Here is a 25,949-nt window from a genome sequence, read left to right as displayed (position 1 = left end):
TCAGTCTGGAACGTGATTCCCGTCAGTCGGGAACGTGATTCCATTCAGTCTGGAACTTGATTCCCATTCAGTCTGGAACGTGAATCCCGTCAGTCGGGAACGTGATTCCCGTCAGTCTGGAACTTGATTCCCATTCAGTCTGGAACGTGAATCCCGTCAGTCTGGAACGTGATTCCATTCAGTCGGGAACTTGATTCCTATTCAGTCTGGAACGTGATTCCCGTCAGTCGGGAACGTGATTCCATTCAGTCTGGAACGTGATTCCCGTCAGTCGGGAACGTGATTCCATTCAGTCTGGAACTTGATTCCCATTCAGTCTGGAACGTGATTCCCGTCAGTCGGGAACGTGATTCCATTCAGTCTGGAACTTGATTCCCATTCAGTCTGGAACGTGATTCCCGTCAGTCGGGAATGTGATTCCATTCAGTCTGGAACGTGATTCCCGTCAGTCGGGAACGTGATTCCATTCAGTCTGGAACTTGATTCCCATTCAGTCTGGAACGTGAATCCCGTCAGTCTGGAACGTGATTCCCGTCAGTCTGGAACGTGATTCCCGTCAGTCTGGAACTTGATTCTTATTCAGTCTGGAACGTGATTCCCGTCAGTCTGGAACTTGATTCCTATTCAGTCTGGAACGTGATTCCCGTCAGTCTGGAACGTGATTCCCGTCAGTCTGGAACTTGATTCCCATTCAGTCTGGAACGTGATTCCCGTCAGTCTGGAACGGGATTCCATTCAGTCGGGAACGTGATTCCCGTCAGTCGGGAACGTGATTCCATTCAGTCTGGAACGTGATTCCCGTCAGTCGGGAACTTGATTCCATTCAGTCTGGAACTTGATTCCCATTCAGTCTGGAACGTGATTCCCGTCAGTCTGGAACGTGATTCCATTCAGTCTGGAACGTGAATCCCGTCAGTCTGGAACGTGAATCCCGTCAGTCGGGAACGTGATTCCATTCAGTCTGGAACGTGATTCCCGTCAGTCGGGAACGTGATTCCCGTCAGTCTGGAACGTGATTCCCGTCAGTCGGGAACGTGATTCCAATCAGTCTGGAACGTGATTCCCGTCAGTCGGGAACGTGATTCCATTCAGTCTGGAACGTGATTCCCGTCAGTCGGGAACGTGATTCCATTCAGTCTGGAACGTGATTCCCATTCAGTCGGGAACGTGATTCCATTCAGTCGGGAACGTGATTCCCGTCAGTCTGGAACGTGATTCCCATTCAGTCGGGAACGTGATTCCCGTCAGTCTGGAACTTGATTCCCATTCAGTCTGGAACGTGATTCCCGTCAGTCGGGAACGTGATTCCATTCAGTCTGGAACGTGATTCCCATTCAGACGGGAACGTCATTCCATTCAGTCGGGAACGTGATTCCCGTCAGTCTGGAACTTGATTCCCATTCAGTCGGGAACGTGATTCCCGTCAGTCTGGAACTTGATTCCCATTCAGTCTGGAACGTGATTCCCGTCAGTCGGGAACGTGATTCCATTCAGTCTGGAACTTGATTCCCATTCAGTCTGGAACGTGAATCCCGTCAGTCTGGAACGTGATTCCCGTCAGTCTGGAACTTGATTCCCATTCAGTCTGGAACGTGAATCCCGTTAGTCTGGAACGTGATTCCCGTCAGTCTGGAACTTGATTCCCATTCAGTCTGGAACGTGATTCCCGTCAGTCGGGAACGTGATTCCCATTCAGTCGGGAACGTGATTCCCGTCAGTCTGGAACGTGAATCCCGTCAGTCTGGAACGTGATTCCCATTCAGTCGGGAACGTGATTCCCGTCAGTCTGGAACTTGATTCCGATTCAGTCGGGAACGTGATTCCCGTCAGTCTGGAACGTGATTCCCGTCAGTCTGGAACTTGATTCCTATTCAGTCTGGAACGTGATTCCCGTCAGTCTGGAACTTGATTCCCATTCAGTCTGGAACGTGATTCCCGTCAGTCTGGAACGTGATTCCCATTCAGTCGGGAACGTGATTCCATTCAGTCGGGAACGTGATTCCCGTCAGTCTGGAACGTGATTCCCATTCAGTCGGGAACGTGATTCCCGTCAGTCTGGAACTTGATTCCGATTCAGTCGGGAACGTGATTCCCGTCAGTCTGGAACGTGATTCCCGTCAGTCTGGAACTTGATTCCTATTCAGTCTGGAACGTGATTCCCGTCAGTCTGGAACTTGATTCCTATTCAGTCTGGAACGTGATTCCCGTCAGTCTGGAACGTGATTCCCGTCAGTCTGGAACTTGATTCCCATTCAGTCTGGAACGTGATTCCCGTCAGTCTGGAACGGGATTCCCATTCAGTCGGGAACGTGATTCCCGTCAGTCTGGAACTTGATTCCCATTCAGTCTGGAACGTGATTCCCGTCAGTCTGGAACGTGATTCCCGTCAGTCTGGAACTTGATTCCCATTCAGTCGGGAACGTGATTCCCGTCAGTCTGGAACTTGATTCCCATTCAGTCGGGAACGTGATTCCCGTCAGTCTGGAACGTGATTCCCGTCAGTCGGGAACGTGATTCCCGTCAGTCTGGAACTTGATTCCTATTCAGTCTGGAACGTGATTCCCGTCAGTCTGGAACTTGATTCCTATTCAGTCTGGAACGTGATTCCCGTCAGTCTGGAACGTGATTCCCGTCAGTCTGGAACGTGATTCCCATTCAGTCTGGAACGTGATTCCCGTCAGTCTGGAACGGGATTCCCGTCAGTCTGGAACTTGATTCCTATTCAGTCGGGAACGTGATTCCCGTCAGTCTGGAACTTGATTCCTATTCAGTCTGGAACGTGATTCCCGTCAGTCGGGAACGTGATTCCTATTCAGTCGGGAACGTGATTCCCGTCAGTCGGGAACGTGATTCCATTCAGTCTGGAACGTGATTCCCGTCAGTCGGGAACGTGATTCCATTCAGTCTCAAACTTGATTCCCATTCAGTCTGGAACATGAATCCCGTCAGTCTGGAACGTGAATCCCGTCAGACTGGAACTTGATTCCTATTCAGTCTGGAACGTGACTCCCGTCAGTCTGGAACGTGATTCCTATTCAGTCTGGAACGTGATTCCCGTCAGTCGGGAACGTGATTCCATTCAGTCTGGAACGTGATTCCCGTCAGTCGGGAACGTGATTCCATTCAGTCTGGAACGTGATTCCCGTCAGTCTGGAACGTGATTCCCGTCAGTCTGGAACTTGATTCCCATTCAGTCTGGAACGTGATTCCCATTCAGTCTGGAACGTGAATCCCGTCAGTCTGGAACGTGATTCCCGTCAGTCTGGAACTTGATTCCTATTCAGTCTGGAACGTGATTCCCGTCAGTCGGGAACGTGATTCCATTCAGTCTGGAACTTGATTCCCATTCAGTCTGGAACGTGATTCCCGTCAGTCTGGAACGTGATTCCATTCAGTCTGGAACGTGAATCCCGTCAGTCGGGAACGTGAATCCCGTCAGTCTGGAACTTGATTCCTATTCAGTCTGGAACGTGATTCCCGTCAGTCGGGAACGTGATTCCATTCAGTCTGGAACGTGATTCCCGTCAGTCGGGAACGTGATTCCATTCAGTCTGGAACTTGATTCCCATTCAGTCTGGAACGTGAATCCCGTCAGTCTGGAACGTGATTCCCGTCAGTCTGGAACTTGATTCCCATTCAGTCTGGAACGTGAATCCCGTCAGTCTGGAACGTGATTCCATTCAGTCGGGAACTTGATTCCTATTCAGTCTGGAACGTGATTCCCGTCAGTCGGGAACGTGATTCCATTCAGTCTGGAACGTGATTCCCGTCAGTCGGGAACGTGATTCCATTCAGTCTGGAACTTGATTCCCATTCAGTCTGGAACGTGAATCCCGTCAGTCGGGAACGTGATTCCATTCAGTCTGGAACTTGATTCCCATTCAGTCTGGAACGTGATTCCCGTCAGTCGGGAATGTGATTCCATTCAGTCTGGAACGTGATTCCCGTCAGTCGGGAACGTGATTCCATTCAGTCTGGAACTTGATTCCCATTCAGTCTGGAACGTGAATCCCGTCAGTCTGGAACGTGATTCCCGTCAGTCTGGAACTTGATTCCCATTCAGTCTGGAACGTGAATCCCGTCAGTCTGGAACGTGATTCCCGTCAGTCTGGAACGTGATTCCCGTCAGTCTGGAACTTGATTCCCATTCAGTCTGGAACGTGATTCCCATTCAGTCTGGAACGTGAATCCCGTCAGTCTGGAACGTGATTCCCGTCAGTCTGGAACTTGATTCCTATTCAGTCTGGAACGTGATTCCCGTCAGTCGGGAACGTGATTCCCGTCAGTCTGGAACGTGATTCCCAGTCAGTCGGGAACGTGATTCCATTCAGTCTGGAACGTGATTCCCGTCAGTCTGGAACGTGATTCCCATTCAGTCGGGAACGTGATTCCCGTCAGTCTGGAACTTGATTCCCATTCAGTCGGGAACGTGATTCCCGTCAGTCTGGAACGTGATTCCCGTCAGTCTGGAACTTGATTCCTATTCAGTCGGGAACGTGATTCCCGTCAGTCTGGAACTTGATTCCCATTCAGTCGGGAACGTGATTCCCGTCAGTCTGGAACGTGATTCCCGTCAGTCTGGAACGTGATTCCCGTCAGTCTGGAACTTGATTCCTATTCAGTCTGGAACGTGATTCCCGTCAGTCTGGAACTTGATTCCTATTCAGTCTGGAACGTGATTCCCGTCAGTCTGGAACGTGATTCCCGTCAGTCTGGAACTTGATTCCCATTCAGTCTGGAACGTGATTCCCGTCAGTCTGGAACGGGATTCCCGTCAGTCTGGAACGTGATTCCCGTCAGTCGGGAACGTGATTCCATTCAGTCTGGAACGTGATTCCCGTCAGTCGGGAACTTGATTCCATTCAGTCTGGAACTTGATTCCCATTCAGTCTGGAACGTGATTCCCGTCAGTCTGGAACGTGATTCCATTCAGTCTGGAACGTGAATCCCGTCAGTCTGGAACGTGAATCCCGTCAGTCGGGAACGTGATTCCATTCAGTCTGGAACGTGATTCCCGTCAGTCGGGAACGTGATTCCCGTCAGTCTGGAACGTGATTCCCGTCAGTCGGGAACGTGATTCCAATCAGTCTGGAACGTGATTCCCGTCAGTCGGGAACGTGATTCCATTCAGTCTGGAACGTGATTCCCGACTAACGGTTCATCTCAGACGCTGCGCAGAGGGAAGAATTAAGCGGGAAGCCACGATCTCCATCAGGAGTAAAGACGACATGCAGACAGATAGGACATGGAGCACGGTGGGGTTGATCAGGAAGCAACATGCATATGACCTCAGCCGGTGGTTTACCAGGACCAGCAGGTGTCTGGACCGGAACCAGCAGGTGTCTGGACCGGAACCAGCAGACACATTCACCACGACGACAAACTTGATCTGCCAACCTCATGAACCTAGATTTTATTCACAGATGACCACCATGGAGCCGGATCCGGTCCGCTTTCAGAGTGAGCTGAAGGTCCCATACTGGTGCTTCCAGACTGGACAGGTGGGACTGGACACGTGGGACTGGACAGGTGGGACTGGACACGTGGGACTGGACAGGTGGGACTGGACAGGTGGGACTGGACACGTGGGACTGGACACGTGGGACTGGACAGGTGGGACTGGACAGGTGGGACTGGACACGTGGGACTGGACACGTGGGACTGGACAGGTGGGACTGGACAGGTGGGACTGGACAGGTGGGACTGGACAGGTGGCACGTGGGACTGGACACGTGGGACTGGACAGGTGGGACTGGACACGTGGGACTGGACACGTGGGACTGGACAGGTGGCACGTGGGACTGGACAGGTGGGACTGGACACGTGGGACTGGACACGTGGGACTGGACAGGTGGGACTGGACAGGTGGGACTGGACACGTGGGACTGGACAGGTGGGACTGGACACGTGGGACTGGACAGGTGGGACTGGACAGGTGGGACTGGACACGTGGGACTGGACAGGTGGGACTGGACAGGTGGGACTGGACACGTGGGACTGGACAGGTGGGACTGGACAGGTGGGACTGGACACGTGGGACTGGACACGTGGGACTGGACACGTGGGACTGGACAGGTGGGACTGGACACGTGGGACTGGACAGGTGGGACTGGACAGGTGGGACTGGACACGTGGGACTGGACACGTGGGACTGGACAGGTGGGACTGGACACGTGGGACTGGACACGTGGGACTGGACAGGTGGGACTGGACACGTGGGACTGGACACGTGGGACTGGACAGGTGGGACTGGACACGTGGGACTGGACACGTGGGACTGGACAGGTGGGACTGGACACGTGGGACTGGACACGTGGGACTGGACAGGTGGGACTGGACACGTGGGACTGGACACGTGGGACTGGACAGGTGGGACTGGACAGGTGGGACTGGACACGTGGGACTGGACACGTGGGACTGGACAGGTGGGACTGGACACGTGGGACTGGACAGGTGGGACTGGACACGTGGGACTGGACACGTGGGACTGGACAGGTGGGACTGGACACGTGGGACTGGACAGGTGGGACTGGACAGGTGGGACTGGACACGTGGGACTGGACAGGTGGGACTGGACACGTGGGACTGGACACGTGGGACTGGACAGGTGGGACTGGACAGGTGGGACTGGACAGGTGGGACTGGACAGGTGGGACTGGACACGTGGGACTGGACAGGTGGGACTGGACAGGTGGGACTGGACACGTGGGACTGGACAGGTGGGACTGGACAGGTGGGACTGGACACGTGGGACTGGACACGTGGGACTGGACACGTGGGACTGGACAGGTGGGACTGGACACGTGGGACTGGACAGGTGGGACTGGACAGGTGGGACTGGACACGTGGGACTGGACAGGTGGGACTGGACACGTGGGACTGGACACGTGGGACTGGACAGGTGGGACTGGACACGTGGGACTGGACACGTGGGACTGGACAGGTGGGACTGGACACGTGGGACTGGACACGTGGGACTGGACAGGTGGGACTGGACACGTGGGACTGGACACGTGGGACTGGACAGGTGGGACTGGACACGTGGGACTGGACACGTGGGACTGGACAGGTGGGACTGGACAGGTGGGACTGGACACGTGGGACTGGACACGTGGGACTGGACAGGTGGGACTGGACACGTGGGACTGGACAGGTGGGACTGGACACGTGGGACTGGACACGTGGGACTGGACAGGTGGGACTGGACACGTGGGACTGGACAGGTGGGACTGGACACGTGGGACTGGACACGTGGGACTGGACAGGTGGGACTGGACACGTGGGACTGGACACGTGGGACTGGACAGGTGGGACTGGACACGTGGGACTGGACAGGTGGGACTGGACAGGTGGGACTGGACACGTGGGACTGGACAGGTGGGACTGGACAGGTGGGACTGGACAGGTGGGACTGGACACGTGGGACTGGACAGGTGGGACTGGACAGGTGGGACTGGACACGTGGGACTGGACAGGTGGGACTGGACAGGTGGGACTGGACACGGCAGCTCTCCGGCTGCGGTACGGACTCTTACCTTCCAGGTTAGCAGCACGTAGGGAGGAAAGACAGAGAGAAAGGCTGAGGTTGTTGTTAGGAGATGCTGATCTACACATGAAAAGATGCATGAGGCGGATCGGCCTGTAGGGGGAGCCGTAGGACACGCTACTGATCTGGAACCCGGCACTCTCTAAAACCCTGACAACCCTGGGACAAGTCAGAGGCGAGCAACAGAGACGTGGGATGGACCATCACGCTCCAGTCCTACCTGAGAAGTTGCGAGTGGCGAGCATCGTGGTCAGGATGGCGCCCTGCGGAGAGACAAGGCTGCAGGTTAGTCCTCCTCCTGCTGCTGCAGACAGAAACCTTCTCTCCTTCCTCACCTTCAGCTTCCGCCTGGCGTTAAACTTCTTCAGGCACTCCACCGTCTCCTGTCTGTGCATCATGGAGGCCACGGTGGAGCGTTGCTGTGGACACCAAGACAGCGTGATGTCATGAGGCGAGAACAGAAGAAGAAAGTGGCGGGGGCGGGGGCGACACGTACGCAGATCCAGGGGTGTTTGAGCGCGTCGGTGGCGGTGACTCGCTTGGCGGGGTTGATGGTCAGCATCTTGTTGATCAGGTCTTTGGCTTCTGGCGTCACCGTGTCCCACTCTGGAGACGGGAACTGTGGAGGAACATCAGACAGACGTACGCCATCACGCACCCCGCCATCACGCACTCCGCCATCACGCACTCCGCCATCACGCACTCCGCCATCACGCACCCCGCCATCACGCACTCCGCCATCACGCACTCCGCCATCACGCACTCCGCCATCACGCACTCCGCCATCACGCACCCCGCCATCACGCACCCCGCCATCACGCACTCCGCCATCACGCACCCCGCCATCACGCACTCCGCCATCACGCACTCCGCCATCACGCACCCCGCCATCACGCACTCCGCCATCACGCACCCCGCCATCACGCACCCCGCCATCACGCACTCAGACCGTTGTTTCAGAGGAAAAGTCTCAGCCAATCAGCCGGCCCGGTTCAGACTCACATCGTAGGCTCCGGCTTTGATCTGCTGGTAGAGGCGGTGCTGGTCTTCGTCCCAGAACGGCGGGTATCCCACCAGGAGGATGTAGAGGATCACACCTGCACACACCAGGAAGCAGCTTTAATGGAGGAGACAGACGTCTGTCCTCCATGCAGCAAACAGTCGTCTGATCTAGACAGTAAAGTCTACATCATCATAGACATTCATTTCTATGTTCCATGCAGAATAAAACCTTCTGTCCTCCACTGCATCTCTCTCCTGATGATTCATCTGGCCAGGGGGGGGAGACTCTGGCCGGTGGGGGGGAGGGGGGAATACTCTGGCCGGTGGGGGGGAGACTAAGGCCGGGGGGGGAGACTCTGGCCGGTGGGGGGGAGACTCTGGCCAGGGGGGGGGAGACTCTGGCCAGGGGGGGGAGACTCTGGCCGGTGGGGGGGAGGGGGGAATACTCTGGCCGGTGGGGGGGAGACTAAGGCCGGGGGGGGAGACTCTGGCCGGTGGGGGGAGACTCTGGCCGGGGGGGGGGGGGACTCTGGCCAGGGGGGGGGACTCTGGCCAGGGGGTGGAGACTCTGGCCGGTGGGGGGAGACTCTGGCCGGTGGGGGGAGACTCTGGCCAGGGGGGGGAGACTCTGGCCATGACGTTCCCGTGACGGACATGATGTTCCCGTGTTGGACATGATGTTTCCGTGATGGACGTGACGTTCCCATGATGGACGTGACGTTCCCGTGATGGACGTTCCCGTGAAGGACGTGACGTTCCCGTGATGGACGTGACGTTCCCGCGAAGGACGTGACGTTCCCGCGATGGACGTGACGTTCCCGCGAAGGACGTGACGGTCCCGCGATGGACGTGACGTTCCCGCGAAGGACGTGACGTTCCCGCGAAGGACGTGACGTTCCCGCGATGGACGTGACGTTCCCGCGATGGACGTGACGTTCCCGCGATGGACGTGACGTTCCCGCGAAGGACGTGACATTCCCGTGATGGACGTTCCCGTGAAGGACGTGACGTTCCCGTGATGGACGTTCCCGTGAAGGACGTGACGTTCCCGTGATGGACGTTCCCGTGAAGGACGTGACGTTCACCTGATGGACATGATGTTTCCGTGATGGACATTCCCGTGATGGACGTGACGTTCCCGTGATGGACGTTCCCATGATGGACGTGACGTTCCCGTGATGGACGTGACGTTCCCATGATGTACGTTCCGATGAAGGACGTTCCCGTGATGGACGTGACGTTCCCTTGATGGACGTAACGTTCCCGTGATGGACGTGACGTTCCCTTGATGGACGTGACGTTCCCTTGATGGACGTAACGTTCCTGTGATGGACGTGATGTTCCCGCGATGGACGTGACGTTCCCGTGATGGACGTTCCCGTGATGGACGTGACGTTCCCTTGATGGACGTGACGTTCCCGCGATGGACGTGACGTTCCCGCGAAGGACGTGACGTTCCCGCGAAGGACGTGACGTTCCCGCGATGGACGTGACGTTCCCGCGATGGACGTGACGTTCCCGTGAAGGACGTGACGTTCCCGTGATGGACGTTCCCGTGAAGGACGTGACGTTCCCGTGAAGGACGTGACGTTCCCGTGATGGACGTTCCCGCGAAGGACGTGACGTTCCCGCGAAGGACGTGACGTTCCCGCGAAGGACGTGACGTTCCCGTGATGGACGTGATGTTCCCGCGAAGAACGTGACGTTCCCGCGATGGACGTAACGTTCCCGCGAAGGACGTGACGTTCCCGCGAAGGACGTGACGTTCCCGCGAAGGACGTGACGTTCCCTTGATGGACGTAACGTTCCCGTGATGGACGTAACGTTCCCGTGATGGACGTGACGTTCCCATGATGGACGTTCCCATGAAGGACATTCCCGTGATGGACGTTCCCGCGAAGGACGTGACGTTCCCGTGATGGACGTGACGTTCCCGCGAAGGACGTGACGTTCCCGTGATGGACGTTCCCGTGAAGGACGTGACGTTCCCGTGAAGGACGTGACGTTCCCGCGAAGGACGTGACGTTCCCGCAAAGGACGTGACGTTCCCGCGATGGACGTGACGTTCCCGCGAAGGACGTGACGTTCCCGCGAAGGACGTGACGTTCCCGCGATGGACGTGACGTTCCCGCGATGGACGTGACGTTCCCGTGAAGGACGTGACGTTCCCGTGATGGACGTTCCCGTGAAGGACGTGACGTTCCCGTGAAGGACGTGACGTTCCCGTGATGGACGTTCCCGCGAAGGACGTGACGTTCCCGCGAAGGACGTGACGTTCCCGCGAAGGACGTGACGTTCCCGTGATGGACGTGATGTTCCCGCGAAGAACGTGACGTTCCCGCGATGGACGTAACGTTCCCGCGAAGGACGTGACGTTCCCGCGAAGGACGTGACGTTCCCGCGAAGGACGTGACGTTCCCGCGATGGACGTGACGTTCCCGTGATGGACGTGACGTTCCCGTGATGGACGTGATCTTCCCGCGATGGACGTGATCTTCCCGCGATGGACGTGACGTTCCCGCAAAGGACGTTCCCGCGAAGGACGTTCCCGCGAAGGACGTGACGTTCCCGTGAAGGACGTGACGTTCCCGTGATGGACGTTCCCGTGAAGGACGTGACGTTCCCGTGATGGACGTTCCCACGAAGGACGCGACGTTCCCGCGAAGGACGTTCCCGCGAAGGACGTGACGTTCCCGCGAAGGACGTGACGTTCCCGTGATGGACGTTCCCGTGAAGGACGTGACGTTCCCGTGATGGACGTTCCCGCGAAGGACGTGACTTTCCCGTGATGGACGTGGCGTTCCCATGATGGACGTTCCCATGAAGGACGTTCCCGTGATGGACGTAACGTTCCCGTGATGGACGTGACGTTCCCGTGATGGACGTAACGATCCCGTGATGGACGTGACGTTCCCATGATGGACGTTCCCATGAAGGACATTCCCGTGATGGACGTGACGTTCCCGTGATGGACGTGACGTTCCCGCGAAGGACGTTCCCATGAAGGACGTTCCCGTGATGGACGTGACGTTCCCGTGATGGACGTGACGTTCCCGTGATGGACGTGACGTTCCCATGATGGACGTTCCCATGAAGGACATTCCCGTGATGGACGTGACGTTCCCGTGATGGACGTGATCTTCCCGCGATGGACGTGATCTTCCCGCGATGGACGTGACGTTCCCGCGAAGGACGTGACGTTCCCGCGATGGACGTGACATTCCCGCGAAGGACGTGACGTTCCCGCGAAGGACGTGACGTTCCCGCGAAGGACGTGACGTTCCCGCGATGGACGTGACGTTCCCGCGATGGACGTGACGTTCCCGTGAAGGACGTGACGTTCCCGTGATGGACGTTCCCGTGAAGGACGTGACGTTCCCGTGAAGGACGTGACGTTCCCGTGATGGACGTTCCCGCGAAGGACGTGACGTTCCCGCGAAGGACGTGACGTTCCCGTGATGGACGTGATGTTCCCGCGAAGAACGTGACGTTCCCGCGATGGACGTAACGTTCCCGCGAAGGACGTGACGTTCCCGCGAAGGACGTGACGTTCCCGCGAAGGACGTGACGTTCCCGTGATGGACGTGACGTTCCCGTGATGGACGTGACGTTCCCGTGATGGACGTGATCTTCCCGCGATGGACGTGATCTTCCCGTGATGGACGTGACGTTCCCGCAAAGGACGTTCCCGCGAAGGACGTTCCCGCGAAGGACGTGACGTTCCCGTTAAGGACGTGACGTTCCCGTGATGGACGTTCCCGTGAAGGACGTGACGTTCCCGTGATGGACGTTCCCACGAAGGACGCGACGTTCCCGCGAAGGACGTTCCCGCGAAGGACGTGACGTTCCCGCGAAGGACGTGACGTTCCCGTGATGGACGTTCCCGTGAAGGACGTGACGTTCCCGTGATGGACGTTCCCGCGAAGGACGTGACTTTCCCGTGATGGACGTGGCGTTCCCATGATGGACGTTCCCATGAAGGACGTTCCCGTGATGGACGTAACGTTCCCGTGATGGACGTAACGTTCCCGTGATGGACGTGACGTTCCCGTGATGGACGTAACGATCCCGTGATGGACGTGACGTTCCCATGATGGACGTTCCCATGAAGGACATTCCCGTGATGGACGTGACGTTCCCGTGATGGACGTGACGTTCCCATGATGGACGTTCCCATGAAGGACGTTCCCGTGATGGACGTGACGTTCCCGTGATGGACGTGACGTTCCCGTGATGGACGTGACGTTCCCATGATGGACGTTCCCATGAAGGACATTCCCGTGATGGACGTGACGTTCCCGTGATGGACGTGATCTTCCCGCGATGGACGTGATCTTCCCGCGATGGACGTGACGTTCCCGCGAAGGACGTGACGTTCCCGCGATGGACGTGACATTCCCGCGAAGGACGTGACGTTCCCGCGAAGGACGTTCCCGCGAAGGACGTGACGTTCCCGTGATGGACGTTCCCGTGAAGGACGTGACGTTCCTGTGATGGACGTTCCCACGAAGGACGCGACGTTCCCGCGAAGGACGTTCCCGCGAAGGACGTGACGTTCCCGCGAAGGACGTGACGTTCCCGTGATGGACGTTCCCGTGAAGGACGTGACGTTCCCGTGATGGACGTTCCCGCGAAGGACGTTCCCGTGATGGACGTGACGTTCCCGTGATGGACGTAACGTTCCCGTGATGGACGTGACGTTCCCGTGATGGACGTAACGTTCCCGTGATGGACGTGACGTTCCCATGATGGACGTGACGTTCCCGTGATGGACGTGACGTTCCCATGATGGACGTTCCCATGAAGGACATTCCCGTGATGGACGTGACGTTCCCGCGATGGACGTGACGTTCCCTTGATGGACGTGATGTTCCCGCGATGGATGTGACGTTCCCGTGAAGGAAGTGACGTTCCCATGATGGACGTTCCCATGAAGGACGTTCCCGTGATGGACGTGACGTTCCCGCGAAGGACGTGACGTTCCCTTGATGGACGTGATGTTCCCTTGATGGACGTGACGTTCCCGCGATGGATGTGACGTTCCCGCGAAGGAAGTGACGTTCCCGCGAAGGAAGTGACGTTCCCGCGAAGGACGTGACGTTCCCGCGAAGGACGTTCCCGCGAAGGAAGTGACGTTCCCGTGAAGGACGTTCCCGTGATGGACGTGACGTTCCCATGATGGACGTTCCCATGAAGGACGTTCCCATGATGGACGTGACGTTCCCGTGATGGACGTAACGTTCCCGTGATGGACGTGACGTTCCCATGATGGACGTTCCCATGAAGGACATTCCCGTGATGGACGTGACGTTCCCGCAAAGGACGTGACGTTCCCTTGATGGACGTGATGTTCCCGCGATGGATGTGACGTTCCCGTGAAGGAAGTGACGTTCCCGTGATGGACGTGACGTTCCCGTGATGGACGTGACGTTCCCGTGATGGACGTTCCCATGAAGGACGTTCCCGTGATGGACGTGACGTTCCCGTGATGGACGTAACGTTCCCGTGATGGACGTGACGTTCCCATGATGGACGTTCCCATGAAGGACATTCCCGTGATGGACGTGACGTTCCCGCGAAGGACGTGACGTTCCCGCGATGGACGTGACGTTCCCGCGAAGGACGTGACGTTCCCGCGAAGGACGTTCCCGTGATGGACGTGACGTTCCCGTGATGGACGTGACGTTCCCGTGATGGACGTTCCCGTGAAGGACGTTCCCGTGATGGACGTGACGTTCCCGTGATGGACGTAACGTTCCCGTGATGGACGTGACGTTCCCATGATGGACGTTCCCATGAAGGACATTCCCGTGATGGACGTGACGTTCCCGCGAAGGACGTGACGTTCCCGTGATGGACGTGACGTTCCCGCGAAGGACGTTCCCGCGAAGGAAGTGACGTTCCCGTGAAGGACGTGACGTTCCCATGATGGACGTTCCCATGAAGGACATTCCCGTGATGGACGTGACGTTCCCGCGAAGGACGTGACGTTCCCGTGATGGACGTGATCTTCCCGCGATGGACGTGACGTTCCCGCGAAGGACGTGACGTTCCTGCGATGGACGTGACGTTCCCGCGAAGGACGTGACGTTCCCGTGATGGACGTTCCCATGAAGGACGTGACGTTCCCGTGATGGACGTTCCCACGAAGGACGCGACGTTCCCGCGAAGGACGTTCCCGCGAAGGACGTGACGTTCCCATGATGGACGTTCCCGTGAAGGACGTGACGTTCCCGTGATGGACGTTCCCGCGAAGGACGTGACATTCCCGTGATGGACGTGACGTTCCCATGATGGACGTTCCCATGAAGGACGTTCCCGTGATGGACGTGACGTTCCCGTGATGGACGTAACGTTCCCGTGATGGACGTGACGTTCCCGTGATGGACGTAACGTTCCCGTGATGGACGTGACGTTCCCATGATGGACGTTCCCATGAAGGACATTCCCGTGATGGACGTGACGTTCCCGCGAAGGACGTGACGTTCCCGCGAAGGACGTTCCCGCGAAGGACGTGACGTTCCCGTGATGGACGTGACATTCTTGTGATGGACGTTCCCGTGAAGGACGTGACGTTCCCGTGATGGACGTTGCCGCGAAGGACGTGACGTTCCCGTGAAGGACGTGACGTTCCCGTGAAGGACGTTCCCGTGATGGACGTGACGTTCCCGTGATGGACGTTCCCATGAAGGACGTTCCCGTGATGGACGTGACGTTCCCGTGATGGACGTAACGTTCCCGTGATGGACGTGACGTTCCCATGAAGGACGTTCCCGTGATGGACGTGACGTTCCCGTGATGGACGTGACGTTCCCGTGATGGACGTAACGTTCCCGTGATGGACGTGACGTTCCCATGATGGACGTTCCCATGAAGGACATTCCCGTGATGGACGTGACGTTCCCGCGAAGGACGTGACGTTCCCGCTAAGGATGTGACGTTCCCGTGAAGGACGTGACGGTCCCGTGATGGACGTTCCCGTGAAGGACGTGACGTTCCCGTGATGGACGTTCCCATGAAGGACGTTCCCTTGATGGACGTGACGTTCCCGTGATGGACGTGACGTTCCCATGATGGACGTTCCCATGAAGGACATTCCCGTGATGGACGTGACGTTCCCGCGAAGGACGTGACGTTCCCTTGATGGACGTGATGTTCCCGCGATGGATGTGACGTTCCCGCGATGGATGTGACGTTCCCGTGAAGGACGTTCCCGTGATGGACGTGACGTTCCCGTGATGGACGTGACGTTCCCGTGATGGACGTGACGTTCCCATGATGGACGTTCCCATGAAGGACATTCCCGTGATGGACGTGACGTTCCCGCGATGGACGTGACGTTCCCTTGATGGACGTGATGTTCCCGCGATGGATGTGACGTTCCCGTGAAGGAAGTGACGTTCCCATGATGGACGTTCCCGTGAAGGAAGTGACGTTCCCATGATGGACGTTCCCATGAAGGACGTTCCCGTGATGGACGTGACGTTCCCGTGATGGACGTAACGTTCCCGTGATGGACGTGACGTTCCCATGATGGACGTTCCCATGAAGGACGTTCCCGTGATGGACGTGACGTTCCCGTGATGGACGTAACATTCCCGTGATGGACGTGACGTTCCCATGATGGACGTAACATTCCCGTGATGGACGTTCCCGTGATGGACGTGACGTTCCCGTGATGGACGTAACGTTCCCGTGATGGACGTGACGTTCCCATGATGGACGTTCCCATGAAGGACATTCCCGTGATGGACGTGACGTTCCCGCGATGGACGTTCCCGCGAAGGACGTGATGTTCCCGTGAAGGACGTGACGTTCCCGTGATGGACGTTCCCGTGAAGGACGTGACGTTCCCGTGATGGACGTTCCCGTGAAGGACGTGACGTTCCCGTGAAGGACGTGACGTTCCCGTGAAGGACGTGACGTTCCCGTGATGGACGTGACGTTCCCATGATGGACGTTCCCATGAAGGACGTTCCCGTGATGGACGTGACGTTCCCGTGATGGACGTAACATTCCCGTGATGGACGTGACGTTCCCATGATGGACGTTCCCATGAAGGACGTTCCCGTGATGGACGTGACGTTCCCGTGATGGACGTAACGTTCCCGTGATGGACGTGACGTTCCCATGATGGACGTTCCCATGAAGGACATTCCCGTGATGGACGTGACGTTCCCGCGATGGACGTTCCCGCGAAGGACGTGATGTTCCCGTGAAGGACGTGACGTTCCCGTGATGGACGTTCCCGTGAAGGACGTGACGTTCCCGTGAAGGACGTGACGTTCCCGTGAAGGACGTGACGTTCCCGTGAAGGACGTGACGTTCCCGTGATGGACGTGACGTTCCCATGATGGACGTTCCCATGAAGGACGTTCCCGTGATGGACGTGACGTTCCCGTGATGGACGTAACATTCCCGTGATGGACGTGACGTTCCCATGATGGACGTTCCCGTGATGGACGTGACGTTCCCGTGATGGACGTGACGTTCCCGTGATGGACGTAACGTTCCCGTGATGGACGTGACGTTCCCATGATGGACGTTCCCATGAAGGACATTCCCGTGATGGACGTGACGTTCCCGCGATGGACGTTCCCGCGAAGGACGTGATGTTCCCGTGAAGGACGTGACGTTCCCGTGATGGACGTTCCCGTGAAGGACGTGACGTTCCCGTGATGGACGTTCCCGTGAAGGACGTGACGTTCCCGTGAAGGACGTGACGTTCCCGTGATGGACGTTCCCGTGAAGGACGTGACGTTCCCGTGAAGGACGTGACGTTCCCGTGAAGGACGTGACGTTCCCGTGAAGGACGTGACGTTCCCGTGATGGACGTTCCCGTGAAGGACGTGACGTTCCCGTGAAGGACGTGACGTTCCCGTAATGGATGTGTGAAAATGAACGGCTGAGCGACGCTGTAAAAAGTGAAACGTTGGGCGCAGCAGTGCGACTGACGCCGCCTCTGAAAACAACGATGGAAGATGATCCGGACGACTGGAGTGAAACAGACTGGAAACATTGAGGACGGATTTTATCCGGTTTATGAAAACAAGGGGAATATTCTGGATGTTTTGGGTTTTCAGGGAGTTGAAACTGGGTGAGATATGACAGGATTCTGGAGACTGGGTTCAGCAGAGCGTCTTACCACAGGCCCACATATCCACCGGTTTGCCGTAGGCATCTTTCCGCAGCACCTCTGGGGACAGGTACCCCGGTGTACCAGCAAAGCCTGAAAAGACACAAACATTCCAGTCCTGCATGAGGAAGAGCTTGTCTGGACCAAATATATGACAGCAGCTCAGTCCAGGTTAAAAAGAAAAGAATGCAGCCGGGCTCGCCTTCAGAAACATGCAGCCTACTTTACAACCGCCTCAATCGTCCCAACGAGATGGAACATGACCAGCAGTCAGAGTGTCTCCCCATACAGACCCACGCTCTGGGAATAGACCAATTATTCCTCCTTTCTACGGGGAATAGAGAAATAGTTCTGATACTGAGCCGAACCTTAGATAAGAGCCTAGAGCAGCGCTACACCCAGTCCCTTCGGATGAACAGTCGCACATTTCAGTAGAAACGGCCCTAAAAACCAGGATGAAATGTAGTTTATTAGTCCATGAAGACCTTTACTGGACGGAGATGACAACGCAGACGCAGTAGGGAAACTACACTGCTCAAAATAATAAAGGGAACACTAGAGTACCAAAGTTGTAGATCTGAATAATGAAATATTTTTATTAAATACTTTGTTCTCTCCATAGCTGAATGTTCTGACAACAAAATCACACAAAAATTATCAATCAAAATCAAACATATCAACCCATATCAACTCCAAATGAAAGTGGAAAATTGATGTAATGTCCTTTAAACAAGTCAGAATGAGGCTCAGTAGTGTGTGTGGCCTCCGCGTGCCTGTATGACCTCCCTACAACACCTGGGCATGCTCCTGATGAGGCGGTGGATGTTCTCCTGAGGGATCTCCTCCCAGACCTGGACTAAAGCATCTGCCAACTCCTGGACAGTCTGTGGTGCAACTTGGCGTTGGTGGATGGAGCGAGACATGATGTCCCAGATGTGCTCAGCTGGATCCAGGTCTGGGGAACGGGCGGGCCGGTCCATAACATCAATGCCTTGGTGTTGCAGGAGCTGCTGACACACTCCAGCCACATGAGGTCTAGCATTGTCTTGCATTAGGAGGAACCCAGGGCCAACCGCACCAGCATATGGTCCCACAAGGGGTCTGAGGATCTCATCTCGGTACCTAATGGCAGTCAGGCTACCTCTGGCGAGCACATGGAGGGCTGTGCGGCCCTCCAAAGAAATGCCCCCCCCCACACCATTACTGACCCACTGCCAAACCGGTCCTGCTGGAGGATGTTGCAGGCAGCAGAACGTTCTCCACGGCGTCTCCAGACTCTGTCACGTCTGCCACATGTGCTCAGTGTGAACCTGCTTCCATCTGTGAAGAGCTCAGGGCGCCAGTGGAGAATTTACCAATCTTGGTGTCCTCTGGCAAACGCCAAACGTCCTGCACGGTGTTGGGCTGGAAGCACAACCCCCACCTGTGGACGTCGGGCCCTCATACCACCCTCATGGAGTCTGTTTCTGACTGTTGGAGCAGACACATGCACATCTGTGTCCTGCTGGAGCTCATTCTGCAGGGATCTGGCAGTGCTCCTCCTGTTCCTCCTTGCACAAAGAAGGAGGTAGCGGTCCTGCTGCTGGGTTGTTGTCCTCCCACGGCCTCCTCCACGTCTCCTGATGTACTGGCCTGTCTCCTGGTAGCGCCTCCATGCTCTGGACACCACGCTGACAGACACAGCAAACCTTCTTGCCACAGCTGGCATTGATGTGCCATCCTGGATGAGCTGCACTACCTGAGCCACTTGTGTGGGTTGTAGACTCCGTCTCATGCTACCACTAGAGTGAAAGCACCGCCAGCATTCAGACCAAAACATCAGCCAGAAAGCACCGGAACTGAGAAGTGGTCTGTGGTCTCCACCTGCAGAACCACTCCTTTATTGGGTGTGTCTTGCCAGTTGCCTATAATTTCCACCTGTTGTCTTTTCCATTTGCACAACAGCAGGTGGGACTGATTGTCAGTCAGTGTTGCTTCCTAAGTGGACAGTTCCATTTCACAGAAGTCTGGTTGACTTGGAGTTACATGGTGTTGTTTAGATGTTCTTGTCTATTCCATCTGCACAACAGCGTGTACTTGTGAACCATGTACTGCTCTTTTCTGCCAACATCTCAAAATGAACCAACCTCATCATATTGTCAACATGTTTATTATTTTGTTTCCATCTTAGAAATGTGTCATGTCTGCCTGGTCTGAGCGTTCTCATGCGCCCCCTAGTGGAACAGTGTAGTAGGGATGTCAATGTGAGGTCGAAGAGTCAGTAAATCACAGTAATGTGAGTTTTCAGACCTTGTTCTGTGAAGCACCAGATGAGATTTGTGCTTGGTCTCCAGCCAGGAAGAAGGACGAGCCATGAAGCAGCGCAGAAAAGCTCTCCTGCTTCTACATATCAGAAACTCTCAAACACAGCTTGTAGGAAAAGAAGCATTTGAAGCGTTTCTGTAGCACATTTCTTTTTCTGCAAGGCCCCCCTTTCCATCGATGACCCCCGTCACATGAACCAAAGAAACAAACTAAGAAATGTGTCTTTAGTTTTAGTGTATTGCAGGTAATTATAATTAAAAGTCGGTCAGTATTATGATCCGTTCTTCACTGTGAAACAGTTTAAACCAGGAATCTCTGCAGGCTAGTTTTCTATGAGACGACGCTGCTTCAGTAAAACTCTGCTACATACGATGGTTGGATGCTTCTAAAGTAACCTGCAGGATTTTCTCTGTGTTCAGGATGAAAAGTGATGGTGGAACTTGTTTGGCGTCATGATATTAGATCATATTTTGGTACGTGCTAAAGGCCGTGTTCCCATCATTCCCCACCATTGGTTATTATAATTACTGGTCAAGCTGGGACAGAAATGCTCCGTCACAGTTTCTTCCCTTACTATTACTATTATTACTCTCTTGTAATTTATCATCATTTCCTATGAGTACTTTTACAAATTCATCCAGTGTAAAAACTCCCAAGTTTTATTTAGCCTTGCCGCGCCCCCCCTGTGCTATCGTCCCCCAGTTTGGGAACCACTGCTGTAGCAGATGATGGTGGATTCCCATCCAACAGAGCTCGTCATCGACATGATCTACTGGTGACCCTGGCTGCAGACAAACTGAAAGGTCTCGCTGATTAAAAGCTGAAAGGAAAGCTGAGGGACTCACCGAACCACGCCTGCTGGTCTCCTTGCACCTCGATAGCCAGGCCGAAATCTGCCAGCTTCACCGCCGCTCCCTTCAGCTTGCTGGCCAGCAGCAGGTTCTCCGGCTTGGTGGAAGAAGGAGACAGCAAGCCGTCAGACTGCAAACCTCACACTGAAGACAGGATGGAGCTCAGGCTGGGAGGGGGGGCACAAAGGACTGCTGTGTTTCAGCAGAGCTGGACGGAGACGTGTCCGAGTCCAGCGAGCCGTCCTGATTCAGGTCCAAGCTGCATCAGGTGGACTCGCTCCGAAGCCGGGACGCGTCCCTCGCTCCGAAGCCGGGACGCGTCCCTCGCTCCGAAGCCGGGACGGGGGGACGCGTCCCTCGCTCCGAAGCCGGGACGGGTCCCTCGCTCCGAAGCCGGGACGCGTCCCTCGCTCCGAAGCCGGGACGGGTCCCTCGCTCCGAAGCCGGGACGGGTCCCTCGCTCCGAAGCCGGGACGCGTCCCTCGCTCCGAAGCCGGGACGCGTCCCTCGCTCCGAAGCCGGGACGCGTCCCTCGCTCCGAAGCCGGGACGCGTCCCTCGCTCCGAAGCCGGGACGGTTCCCTCGCTCCGAAGCCGGGACGGTTCCCTCGCTCCGAAGCCGGGACGCGTCCCTCGCTCCGAAGCCGGGACGGGTCCCTCGCTCCGAAGCCGGGACGCGTCTTTCGCTCCGAAGCCGGGACGCGTCCCTCGCTCCGAAGCCGGGACGCGTCTTTCGCTCCGAAGCCGGGACGCGTCCCTCGCTCCGAAGCCGGGACGCGTCTTTCGCTCCGAAGCCGGGACGCGTCCCTCGCTCCGAAGCCGGGACGCGTCTTTCGCTCCGAAGCCGGGACGCGTCTTTCGCTCCGAAGCCGGGACGGGTCCCTCGCTCCGAAGCCGGGACGGGTCCCTCGCTCCGAAGCCGGGACGCGTCTTTCGCTCCGAAGCCGGGACGCGTCCCTCGCTCCGAAGCCGGGACGCGTCCCTCGCTCCGAAGCCGGGACGGGGGGACGCGTCCCTCGCTCCGAAGCCGGGACGGGTCCCTCGCTCCGAAGCCGGGACGGGTCCCTCGCTCCGAAGCCGGGACGCGTCCCTCGCTCCGAAGCCGGGACGGGGGGACGCGTCCCTCGCTTCGAAGCCGGGACGCGTCCCTCGCTCCGAAGCCGGGACGGGGGGACGCGTCCCTCGCTCCGAAGCCGGGACGCGTCCCTCGCTCCGAAGCCGGGACGGGGGGACGCGTCCCTCGCTCCGAAGCCGGGACGCGTCCCTCGCTCCGAAGCCGGGACGGGGGGACGCGTCCCTCGCTCCGAAGCCGGGACGCGTCCCTCGCTCCGAAGCCGGGACGGGGGGACGCGTCCCTCGCTCCGAAGCCGGGACGGGTCCCTCGCTCCGAAGCCGGGACGGGTCCCTCGCTCCGAAGCCGGGACGCGACGGTCCCTCGCTCCGAAGCCGGGACGGGTCCCTCGCTCCGAAGCCGGGACGGGGGGACGCGTCCCTCGCTCCGAAGCCGGGACGGGTCCCTCGCTCCGAAGCCGGGACGGGTCCCTCGCTCCGAAGCCGGGACGCGGTGGCGGCGGGCGGAACCGGTGGCGGCGGGTGAACGCGTCCTGGCGGATGAATTTACGCAGGAATCTTCCTGCCTGGGAAGATGGCAGTCTGCAGCGATGCCTGGAAGGAGCCGTTAGCTTCCACCGACGGGAACGTGACTCTGATCGAGCGCCAACATCTGATGAGCCCGATGTGGTCGAAGCTCATGGCGTTGTCGGCACAAAACTCCAGCTTCAAAGTGCATGGCAGCGTTTCTGTTCGCTTCTTCAGGAGGAGACCAGAAGCTACAGACAGAGAGAACTTAACTCTCTTAACAATGAAGTGTCCAGCTGAGAAAGGTCAAAGGTCAGCCTGTTGTCCAGACGTTCCACTTTAAATCTGAACAGAGACTTTATTCAGACAGACATGAACACTGCACACATAACACGGCTGCTTCCCACACAGCAACTCTGCTGCCAGATGCTTTGTTTTTAAAGAATTTGTTTGTCTGCTAGTTTAAGCATTGAGCCCTGCAAATTGCCTGGCAACAGCCAATCAGAGCGCAGGGAACCAGCAGTCATCAGATGCAAAACGCGGGTTTATTTCTGCAGTAGATGAAGCGAATCTCAGACACACCTGCTTCATTTGGTTGGCAAATTAGAGGAGCTTTGGGAGCAAAGCTCAGAGAGAGAAGACTGCATTAACAAACATGCTGGTCATTTAATCCACAGATTTATGATGTAATTTCTAGGAAACGAAGGAAAAATTCTGAAACCAACACTGTGGAAAAGATAAAGACAGCAAGGGAAAGACAAAGACGCAAAGAGCAGGACAGAGTCGACTTACCTTGAGGTCGCGGTGGACCACGCCCATCTGGTGGCAGTGGAGCACAGCCTCTAGGATCTGCTGAATGCAATGACTGCATGCAAACACCAGGGGCCATGGGTTAGTGACAAGCTAACACTCTGCAGCAGTGCGTTGGATTTGACACGTGCAGCCGCTGGCCGCGATGGCGAGCAGACATCTTTCTCTGTCATAACGGAAACTTTGTTTGTTTTCTGCCCATGTGCACGCGGCCAGTCGTCTGCTCACGTCTCCAAAGCAAAGTGGTGTTAGATCCTGACCAGCTGTAGGCTGGACGGTGGCAAGGAAGAGACGTCATCATTACTGGGCTAGTTTAAACATGGATGCCAGATAAAGTTGTGCCAAAACCAGTTGGACATGTGACTCCCGGGTATAAACTGACGGGAATGGATGGGAACACAACACCACGCACAAGGTTTCAACATAAACCACAAATTTAGCAAAGAAATTTAAACAGGTCAAAGAACAGAAATTGATCCTGAATGGGGGAGATTGGGTGTAATACCAACAACAGCCAGTAGGTGGCCATAGTGCTCAGTGAAATAGTCTCTATTCTGTTTAAATGTTCTACTCTAAAGACGCGCCATTCACGACCATAAATTGGTTCATTTTCGTGACCTTGCAGATTCCTACCATGACAAAGCGAACATAGTAGTTCTATCGGAAACCAAGCGGCCGTATCGCAGGGGAAGTGTGACCCGCTAAAGGAACAAAGAAGAAGCAGCTGCAATGTGTTTAACGTCTGCACAAACTCCCACCGTCTGCGTCACTGCCTCCTTCCACATGGACAAGAGCATTAACATCATCCTCCATCGTCACCGTGGTTACGATCGACTGAAACCGACACTGAAACTCTGAGGTGAGCCCTAAGCTCTGCACTGCCCTCTGGTGGACGTGCCGGCTAACACCATGCTAACATAAAGGACATGTGGGACGTATAGGAGCAGGGACGTCTGATGCCTGATTATGTGAGCTGAAATGAAGATAAATTGGAGAGCTATGGTTCTGCTGGTGATCCCAGATCACAACCAATAAGGGCAGATTTTAAACTCAGGTTTTATTTGACCTCAGTAGATAAAACCAGATATAGAATCATTAAGTGAACACAAAATTATTGTCTGTAAAAGTGACGTGAGATGCCTTTCATTCCATACATTTGTTTTGGTTTTTTTGTCATTTGGTAAGAAAAAAAAAATCAGCTGAATCAGCAAATCTGACTGAACTTTGAGATTTTTCATTCGATCATTTCCCACTACGTGCTAATAAAGTAGGTCCAAGTGAAAAGTAAAATATCCGATGATGAAGGTGAGTTGGTGAAGATCATATTTGACTAAAATCTTGTCCAGCTCTGGTTTAAAGTGTAAATACATTAATACTGTAAAAACTGTTGCAGTGAATTGCTTGCTTGGATGGACAATGTACTAATAATGACTATTTAGAATGAATGAACCTTATTTATGCTCCCTTCACGTACATAAAGAGAGACATTGGTCTTATTGAAGCATGACCAAACTGTCCACCTGTGACCTGACCCCAGATAAAGCATAGAGAATGGACGGCTGGCTGTCAGACAAGATTCGCATTAGAGAGCAGTGCAGAGTTCGTTTCAATTTCCAAGCTTAGTTTCAGAAAATAATAATCACAGAATCGGTGGAGGACACGTTCTTAGAAAAAGACTTTGACAAAAAGGTTGCAGTCATTAACTTCTTCATCCCTTTTGCTGGTCATATATGCCCCCCAGGTTTCTGGTGGCACTGCTCTGTTTGTGGCACGACGGAAATATGCACAAAATGAGAAGATCAAGACTATCTAGCATAAATGAGTCTTAAAATGTTTAGGTTAGTAAAACTGTGTCCATATTGCAGGTAAGTCCACCCACTCAGTGGGAAGGAACACCTGATCCTTTAATCTTACCATACAGTAGTACTAAACAGTCTTTAGAGTCCAAACCTGGCATCCATATTGTCAAACCACAACCACATGACATCCTCACTTCGTTGTCCCTGTCTCAGCCTGTCACAGCATGGCGTTTGACATTTGCTACATGCACTTTGTGCCCCAGCAAACAGGAGGCAGGTCATGATGACATCTGCTAGCACTACACCACCCACCACCTCCTCTCCCAGCCAATCCACCGTAGGCGGACGCTAAAACCCGCCTGTCAGGTGGAGGTGTATGGGGTGGATGACTGCTGTAGGAGGATGAGGATGTGGTTTAGAAGGAGGTGAAGGTTAATTGGCCGATTGATCAGGCAGTAGAGAAGCGAACCAAGGTGCCTCAGGTGGGCAGTTTCTTTTGACTGTGGTCACGTACTAACCTTTAGGTCCCTGTGAACTATGCCGTTTATGTGGCAATGATTTACACTTTCTAGAATCTGCTGTATGCAGTGACTGTGGAGGAGAGAAGCACCAGGCCAGTTGCAAAAAGGAGAGGAAGAGGGAGAAATGTCAGGAAACAACCAGCTGACAGAAAACCAGTACATTAAAATCACTTGGCTGAAAAAAGTCTTGGAGGAACAGTTCAGATGATATGAAGTACTGCAGAACTGCATGAAGATCAAGATTAGCCAACTAAATGTGAGGGTCTGTGGTTTCAGCGTTAGCTGTAAATGTGAGGGTCTGTGGTCTCGACGTTAGCTGTAAATGTGAGGGACTGTGGTTTCAGCGTTAGCTGTAAATGTGAGGGTCTGTGGTCTCAGCGTTAGCTGTAAATGTGAGGGTCTG

At 55.6% G+C, this 25,949-nt stretch overlaps 1 protein-coding gene across 4 annotated transcripts in view; it reads right to left on the bottom strand.

Moving 5' to 3' along the window:
- Positions 1–25,949, bottom strand: part of camk2d1 (calcium/calmodulin-dependent protein kinase (CaM kinase) II delta 1) — a 160,272-nt gene that overhangs the window by 26,440 nt on the left and 107,883 nt on the right. For 2 of the 4 annotated variants that reach the window (XM_079257636.1, XM_079257638.1), the window contains exons 6-12: positions 25,544–25,616; positions 20,834–20,936; positions 17,694–17,777; positions 8,549–8,643; positions 8,043–8,165; positions 7,882–7,965; positions 7,767–7,809 (exon numbers count right to left, since the gene is read on the bottom strand). In XM_079257636.1, coding sequence (XP_079113762.1) covers positions 7,767–7,809; positions 7,882–7,965; positions 8,043–8,165; positions 8,549–8,643; positions 17,694–17,777; positions 20,834–20,936; positions 25,544–25,616 — 605 coding nt within the window. Of the gene's footprint in view, positions 1–7,766; positions 7,810–7,881; positions 7,966–8,042; positions 8,166–8,548; positions 8,644–17,693; positions 17,778–20,833; positions 20,937–23,208; positions 23,282–25,543; positions 25,617–25,949 lie in introns of all 4 variants that reach the window. The other 2 variants (XM_079257635.1, XM_079257637.1) reach the window with 1 other exon arrangement.

This window comes from Telmatherina bonti, assembly GCF_933228915.1.
Source record: "Telmatherina bonti genome assembly, chromosome: 18".
Taxonomy (NCBI): domain Eukaryota; kingdom Metazoa; phylum Chordata; class Actinopteri; order Atheriniformes; family Telmatherinidae; genus Telmatherina; species Telmatherina bonti.
This window is presented reverse-complemented; position numbering and strand designations above follow the sequence as displayed.